We start from the raw sequence: 8,690 nt of genomic DNA, 5'->3' as shown, positions 1-8,690 counted from the left end.
TCAGTCATGATATCATACATAGTATTTAACAGTCCCTCTTCATTTTTTTTAGCTTAAAAAAAGAAACAAAGATGAAGAAAGTGGAATTTTTTCAGTCGAAAATACAGTGTTTTCACAATTGTATAAAAGTTCCCAAATTTGGAATTTTCCAGTAACTGGAAAATAAAAGGAAATAAAATAAAATAAGATTAAACTTCGCATTTCACAATGTTTCAAAACACAATAAATGCTCTCTTTACGTAAAATTTGCCCCTATGATCGACACCATGTTCCTTTTTACTAAAATATATCTATATATTGAAGAACTATAGTACTGTACACAACAGTATGAAATAAATAAAATTAGGAAATATAAAATGGGCCACATAAATAATGTTTTTTTGTTTTTTTTTTCAACCTACAAATAAAATGAATGCAATTTGTTGTTTCCAAAAAAAAAAAAAAAAAATGGTTTGGTGTAATACTGACAAAAGTTGAAAGAAAAAAGAAACTGAGAAAACATTGCACAACATAATGTAAACTAAGGAACTGTTGCCTATAAGTCTTAATACTGACACGGATGCTTCAAAGAACAACGGTGAACCATTTCATAATACTGAAGCTGGTGAAAAAAATTAACCTTCCTTTTACACAATACAAGGGTGGCACTTGCAGAAAACACACAGGTTAAAAGGTTTGCATATAAGGCTTCTTTTTTCTTATCAAAAAACACCTTACAAAGGCTTCGTCCTTCATTTTTTTTCCCCCCATACCATCTCTTCATAAACTGTATTTTCCCTTAAAATGAAGGTCTCTTTAAAACTTCATCCTCTTAAAAAATCCTCTAAGTTCCTTCATACAGTCTTTTTTTTTGTTTTTTTTGTTCTTTTTGTTTAAATTCCTTCATTTGAAGTTGATTCAAGAGGCCTAAAATAGTGTGGCTGGAGATGTTTGTGGCCGGGCGACATGGCAAAACTAAAGACGACACCGTAGGTAGGTAGGTGATAACAAAGGTAATATCGAAGGACTGTAGTGCAGACACTACTGCTCTTTTTCCAACACTGTATAAATATATACATAGGCAATACTTTTTATTATTTTTGTTCATGATTATAGTAGCGGAGTGCAATTTGTACAAGTCACTAGTTGTGCTATAAATACTATGGAACACAGGGGGTTTATTTGAGGAGGTTAGCACCACACATATTTTTAGGCCTTAGTACTGTACATTTTTTGAAATGTATTCATTTATTCATTGTTCGGTTTGCATAATGCAGCTTATTTCACAAACCCATGCCTCCCTTCCCTCAACGCCTCCTCCAGATTGATTTTTGAGTCCGTGTCTTGTTCGGCAGACATCTTTCCCCCCCGAGGAGTCTGTCAAAGAAAGCTTCCCGGAAGCTTCAGGCACGTGCACGTACAGCTTAAAACACGGTGTTTTAAACCGAGCAGGTAAGAATACTGAACCAAAAGAGAGAAACTTAAAACTCTTTAAGATGGGAAGCTTTTCAAACGCCGTCGCCGCCGTCGCTCGTCGCCGATTACATGCCGTCCTCCATCGTGTCCTCGTGATCCGATTTGGTTTCCGTTTTGCCGTCCAGCGAGCTATCGTCCATCGAGTGCTCTCCGTTCTCCTCCTCGTCCCTCAACGTGTCTGGGTCCGTGTCCATGCTCTTGCTTTCCTCTTCCTCCTCCTCAAACTCGTCTTCCCTCCGTCCGATCTTCGCATACGTTCCGTCCACTTCCTTCCGTCCCTCTCTGATCCCTCCGTTCACGGCGTCGTGCCTCAGGATGGCCTCGCGCTCCGCCAGCTCCGGGTAACCCTGAGGAGTCATGCCCTGCAAGTACGCCCGGCTCATCAGCAGCTCCGTGGGCTCCAGGTGGCCCTTCTCACGGGCCTCCCTTTCGGCCGCCTCTCGCTCCTCGGCCTCCCGCTTGCAGTAGGAGTAGCGGTGGTTCATGTGCTGCGAGTAGGAGCCCGAGTGGGAGAACCTCTTTCCACACTTGTCGCACTGGTAAGGCTTCTCCCCCGAGTGCAGTCTGGAGTGCTCGATGAGATGGTGTTTGTGTTTGAAGGCTTTCTTGCAGATCTGGCACTGGTGTGGTCTCTTGCCTGCGGAGACACAAAACACAGAACAGGGGACGTGAGTCGCCTGCCTCGCTTGTCCTGCTGCTATAACAAATCACACAAGTCAGAAGAAAGCAAAACGTTGAGGAAAAACTCTGATGAATTGGATGGCATGGAGTAAAATGACATCACGGAGCATTAAATCCAACTTTGACATACGACTTAGGGCTATTTGTTTATTCAAATTGCGAGCACGATGAGAAAGTGCGCTCGCATTCGTAGACCTACTTTATGGAAATTCCCTCCCGTGGTTAAAGCATGGAGAAACTCAACCACAACTACTTATTTTAGGCCTGCGTGCCACACTGATGAATGCAACATAAATAAACTACTGTGAAGCAAACAAACAGAGAAGGCGCGACAAAGGAGTAAACAAATCCAAGATGGGCTGGTGGGGGTAAGGGGAGGCTCCGAGGGGTTACTCTGCTTATCTCCGAACACAATTCAAGTTCATGGTAACGCCTGGCCCTACATTAGGTTTTTTGGGCTGGGGCTCCTCCGTCTACCAAATGTGACGGGACGCTTCGGATGCCAAGGCAGAAATGAGAAACCCAAGCTGGCCACAAGGGCAGGGTGAGATAGTTTTATGACACGGGGCCATAAACTGTCTGGCTAAATAAATGTCCTCCGGCTTGTAATGTGGCCACACGGCTGCTGTTACACTTAGAGTTTATTCCAGAACACTTACTGCTCACCGACCTAAACTTCTTTACTCCGGATTACCTCTAAGACCCAAAGTTACCTTCATCCTTTTAAAAGCTAATAACTTTCCAAACATCTAATTTTGGCTTGAAACGCTCTTTTTTTTTTTTTTTTTTGGGTTTCCTCATTGACTGCTGCTCAGCACGTGTGGAAATATGGCTGCCTGCCTCACACAAATCACATGACTCCCCTCTGACACTCCAGGCTTTTTCGAACTGCACTCCTGCCCAACATCTGGCCCGGTTCGGCTGCACTTTATTGCACTTCTGAGCCTCGTAATAACGCTAAAAACAACACGCGGCGACACGGACATGAAAGCGTCGCGTCCTGAGCGTTCTGAGCGATAACGCACTAAGAGTTCAGCGCGCTGTTCTGACGGTGCGCACCCTCCCTCCCTTTTATGTCCGACCAGATAACATGAAGGCTGCATAAAGCACCGGGCGCTCTGCTACAGATAGCGGATAAAATAAATGATGCAACCTAGTGAAAGAGGATCTCTGTATAATAACTATAATGAAAGACTTGTTATCAGCGCTCTGAAGCTTCTGAGCACTACTCCGCTGATGTGATCTATCGCCAATAATGGGGCTGATAAAGGCATTAGGGGCCCTTTTGCTGGCTTTATATATCTAGGTGAATTGATGTGTGTCTTTTAAGATAGCAAAATGGTTAATATGGCAGGATATGATTGGAAAATAAAGAGCACAGTAACTTGAAAAAGATAGCTGAAGTCTCCCTTTGCTTGCCTACCTGCATTAATTACACACATTGTTTTAAAATCTCCAATGAGAACACACAAAGCTTTAAACACGTCACACAAAGTCAAACTTTTCTTATTCGTTGGCATCTCGTCCCTGTCAATGAAGAAGCAAGTTAGGTGTTGGTTTACATATACAACTTAAGGGTTAAACAGAGAAGGAAAGAAAGAGAAAAAGGGGTAACATAAAATATATATATTCATACTGATAGGATTTGGAAACACAAACATTTAAAACATAAAAAAGCATGGGGTTTAAAATAAGGGTCTAGAACAGTATATACCTGTGTGTTCATATTTGTGTCTTAGAAGGGAACTGCTCTTCTGGAATGTTTTGTCGCACAAGTCACACGCGTACATACCACTTTCGGTCTTCTTTATCTTCTTCCGTGACAGACAGGAGTCGGGGTCTGTCATGTCGTCCAGCCCTGACATGTAATCTGGTGTACCGTCGAGCAGGTCCCCCTTAAAACACAAAAGAAAAAGAAACAAAACAAAACAAAAAAAAGAGAGAGAGGAGACACAGAATAAATAATTTGGGGTGTGATGAAAGGTTGCAGTATTTATTTATTTATTGTTAGTCAGTCGGCTTGGTCGTTTTGTTTGGAGAGGAAATAAGGTGCAAAAACACGGCATCTAAAAATTGTCCATTTGGTTTAATTTTAGCTTCTACATCCTGACGTAGAAGCTAATATTTGTTGTTGTAATTTCTTTAAAGTAAAGTTGTTCGTTTATTTTGTGCAAAAACTCTGCAGCTATGTCAACATTTATTCAAAAGGTGTGTCGGAGTCGTAGCTTCTACATCACTGTCATTCTCAGTGTCATCTCTTCTGTCTAGAAAGCTGCATTACCTCTTTATATAAGTAAAGGAATTAAATATAACAGGAATAAAAGTCATACTGGTGTCTTTTTATTGAAATAAAAGCTACTTATTGTTGGAAGAAACGCCTTTCTGTGTGATATCCCAAACAATCACGCTATGCTACACGTTCTCATGCATTTTTAATTACCGGCACATACCAGCGTTGATGTCTTCTAACATTTTCATCTCTGGAGTAATATCGCCCATCTATAACTGACACGCTCCCCATTATGAAACTCAGCTTTAATGGTGTATTCGGTGTGGTCTAATTTTGTACAGGAGTGTTAAGTCTGCACATTCCTTAAAAAATTCTCTTTTATGATGAAGATTAGTCTTAAACATGAATTGATGAGAACAATATTACAACATTAGAGGAGGCGCAGTGAACCATTCGTGAAATTGCAAACTCACATAATGATTAAAATCAGAAGGTGCACCTTTAATGGCCAATATTGAGCCACCAAAGCTTCCTTTAATGAATATGTGCGTGACAATGTGAGGACAGCTCTGCACTGTGTTTTAAGAAGGGACCACTATCACTCTGCAATCAATTTGAACTAAACGCCTGTAGCTGTATTTTTAAAATCTAATTTAATAACTTAGAATAGGAAACATTATTAATACTTTTTTTCATCAAAATGGTTCCCTCTATGTTAAACAGCCTTCAGCATTCAGTGGTAATGAACATGGAGACTGTGCATTATTAATCCACATGTAGAGCTCATTTTGGCTGTGGCTCTCTTTAAAATGCAGCAAAGTTGCGATGGGAAATTTCAGAGAAGTGCACAGCTCCGGGGCTCACCTTTGTCATTTTTACAAAGGCCTTTCACCCATATTTAATAACAAAATATCTGAGTTCAGGCCAGTGCTGGAAGAGGACTGGAGTCAGGAGCGTTAATGTATTCCACTCACAGCGGAGGGAAAAATTTACAGTGGAGAGTGGTAACAATTAGGGCGTCACTGCGATGAGATTTTAGGGCCAATATCGTTCCTGTTATTTATTTGAACCTGATGCTATTTGATGTTTTTTTAATGCTTAAATTGGACCTTTTTGAGGGTAAAAATTAAAGCATTCAAAAGCTGCAGATACTCACAGTTAAGAGTTTAAAGTGTGAAGATCCCTGAAGCAGATTTTAAACCATTATTGGACAATTATAAAAATATACAAAATAAACTCCAGGGTTAAAGGGAGGCAGAGGCGGGTTTTATTCAAGGTTTCACAGTCTGGCAGCTTTAATGATTAGTTTCATCCTTGATTAATAAATAGATTTATTTTTGTGGTCAATAAAATGTCAGAAAACTGCTTCTCGAGTCAAATGTTGCATTTTCTTTTTTTTTACGACCAACAGGCCAAAATCCAGAGATATTTTATTGACAATGGTGTAAATCAGAAAAGCGGCAAATCCTCAAATTTTAGAAGCTGGAACTCGTAAAAAAATCCAATTAAAGCCTCAGTTATAGATTTATAGGCTATTAGTTTAATTATCAGTACCAATGTAAACATCCAGACCTCTAAAACGCACTTCCTTCCATGTCACCACTAACTATGCCTCGCTTTTTTCCATCCCGGGGTCATGTCACAGCTGTGTACCGCCGCCGCCGCCTTTACCAGTTCAGTCTACCTCAGGTGAGCGCTTGTCTCTCCTGAGTCTGAAGTCGTTTTTTTTTAATTAGTACAGAAATGAGTTCAGATCATTTTAGAGAATCGGAGTGAGCCTTGGGCTTTTACAAAACCACAGGTGGCTTATTTACCTGGAAACCTGGTTTCCGCTGGTACTTTCTCCTCTGCTGCATCTCTGCAAAGGTAGCTGCCCCTGCTGCGTAAGTGTAGGCCATGTGTGGTAGGAAGCCCATTTGATCCATGCCTGGATAGGGCCTAAGACCTGGTATGCTGGCCTGCATCGGGGGCATGAATGTGGCAGGTGGGAAAGCGCTCTGAGGTGGAAGTGATGTGTACAGGGGTTTGGCAGCAAACGGGTTAATGCCGAAGATGGGGCTAGTGCTTTTTTCAAGGTTCCCGTTGTTGGTAGAGCCTGAGAACTCTTTCTTGAGATAGGCCAAGTTCAAAGGCTCTTCGAAGTGCTCTCGAGGAGAGGGGACGCTGTTATGGTCGATGGTAATGCTGTTGACTTTAGGTCTGCTTTTGACAGTCAGTGCATGCTTGGGTTCCTTCATTAGTCTCGGCAGAGAGAGGTCCAGCGGCTCAGCCTGCAGGTCTTCTGAAGTCAAGCTGTTTGGAGTGTAGGAGCTGCTGTGAGAGTTTTTGGAAGATGTGGAGGACAGATTTAGCGGGGAGGGGGTGTTGCTGCGGGAGTGGTCCAACTTTTCACCTGTGGGCTTGGCGCTGCCGCTGAACTGGTGGTTTTTCAGATGTCTGAGCGAGTTGTCACAGTTGTTAACGTTGTTATGGAGCTCTGCTATGGAGGGGGACGTGATGCGGTCAGTAGGTTTGAGTAGAGACACAGGTGACCTAGCTGCCATAGAGTCTTTTGGTGGAGTGTGGTGGTTATTTGTTCCGAGAACCATATCCGAGTTGTTCCTGTGCTCTAGTGGTGGGGTTCTAGTAGTGCCGTACTGGTACATCTTCCGCTGCTCGAACCACTCCTTGACAAATTCCTGAGGAAGGCCGACCGCTATGGAAATCTTGAGCAGCTCCTCCGAGTTGGGCTCCATGTTCATGGCGAAATACGCCTTCAGCACAGACATGTGGTCCCTGTAAGGGTTAAGGGGCCCAGTGAGTCCCTTCTCAGACAACATGGAGGAGGATAAGTGGGTGTTCTTCTCCATGAATATCCCTGGTTTGTTGGGCATCAGATTCTCACTGGGCTGCAGCACGGCTTTGATCTCCTCGTTCATTTTACACAGGTAGCGTTCATGCTGATGCAAAGGTATTGGCCCGGTGAAGGTTTCTTTGCAATATTGGCAAGCGTAAGGTGTAAACATGGTATTTTCCTGCACCTTCTCATCCACACCTCCTTCAAGCATGTGGTTGGATTTCTCTCGTTTGATATTGCTAATCTGTCTCTTTGAGTCTGTAGTCAAGCTCTGGAGGCAGGCTTTGGCTTCGTTCACTTTTTCTAACGTGTAGTCGATGATGCTTTTGGTGGCGCCGTTGTGATTGACAAGTGGAAGACCGATCTGACCTCCCGCCGCCAACACCTGTTTCTGTTCTTCAACCTGGGACCCCAGCTCCTTCATGTAGGCCTTAAGCTTGGAGAGCTCCTCCGGCTTGCAGTCCATTTTCTGCCTGCACACAGTGTTGTCCACGATCTGGAGAACCTTCTGCACCTCGCTCAGGTTGTTCCCCAGTTGCCCTGGGTAGCACAGGAGCTGCGACTCAAGCCCGGCCATCCCAAGGTGCTGCAAGGGGCTCTGGGCCGAGTTGTGGTGGACGCCCAGTGGGCTGTTCCCTCCCATGCCTCCGTTCATGAACGGTCCGGGAGCACCAAATCCGTGAGACGCCATCATCAGCTTGTAGTCATTGAAGTCGAGCGGCTCCGTCTTGATGTTCAAGTGGTTGTTGTGTTCGGGGAGGCCGAGCGGCTTGCCGTTCTCCAGCTTCTGCCGCAGCTGGGTGATGGCAGTGTTGGTGGGCGAGGAGGAGGCGGAGGTTGGGGAGGAGCCCGTCTTCATGTTGCTGCGCATCCTGCCGTTGACAGCGATCAGACCAATGCACTTTTTGCTGCTTATGTGGGAACTGTAGGAACCCGAGTGGGAGAAGCGCTTCTTGCAGTTGGGGCACTCGTACGGTTTTTCACCTGAAACAAAAAACATACATCATAAGATGATTTACACGAGAACGACAGGCTGATATGAATAATTATCATCAAATTAGGAGCCTGTTGTTTTACTGTATATTTGGAGGGCGCGCTGCACATTAATCAACATTGACATTTTCAATAAAAATGTAGGGTGGGTAAGCTTTATCTAATTAGCTCATAGAGCTACACCAGTGCAGCAGGTAAAGGAAGTAAAAAATAACATATAAGGAAGTAAAAATTGCCCCAAACAGTAAATGAATGTTTGGTTGAGTAAAACAAAACCATAAATCAAGTGTATTCCTAAAAGAAATGTATATGAGCTCACTTCATAACTGAAGTTGTCTATTAACAGATGAAAATGAGCCTTTTGTGCTTAATTTGATATATTTTCTGTTGTTAAATAAACTAATAAATGAAATTTTCTGACACATTTCTAATCAAATATTGGACTTGGCGAGTGGACCGATTCTTAACACAGCAGAGCTCAGTGTCCATCAACAG

General features: G+C 43.1%; 1 protein-coding gene across 1 annotated transcript in view; it reads right to left on the bottom strand.

The window, feature by feature from the left end:
* Window positions 1-432: 432 nt before the first annotated feature.
* zeb2b (zinc finger E-box binding homeobox 2b) overlaps window positions 433-8,690 on the bottom strand; it is a 111,184-nt gene continuing 102,926 nt past the window's right edge. The window contains 3 exon segments of the mRNA XM_027291511.1: window positions 433-2,092; window positions 3,929-4,031; window positions 6,181-8,186. Coding sequence (XP_027147312.1) covers window positions 1,521-2,092; window positions 3,929-4,031; window positions 6,181-8,186 — 2,681 coding nt within the window. The 3' untranslated portion in view covers window positions 433-1,520.

This window comes from Larimichthys crocea, chromosome XIX (genome assembly GCF_000972845.2).
Source record: "Larimichthys crocea isolate SSNF chromosome XIX, L_crocea_2.0, whole genome shotgun sequence".
Lineage (NCBI taxonomy): Eukaryota > Metazoa > Chordata > Actinopteri > Sciaenidae > Larimichthys > Larimichthys crocea.
The sequence above is the reverse complement of the archived record's forward strand: the minus strand, read 5'-3'. Positions and strand labels throughout refer to the sequence as shown.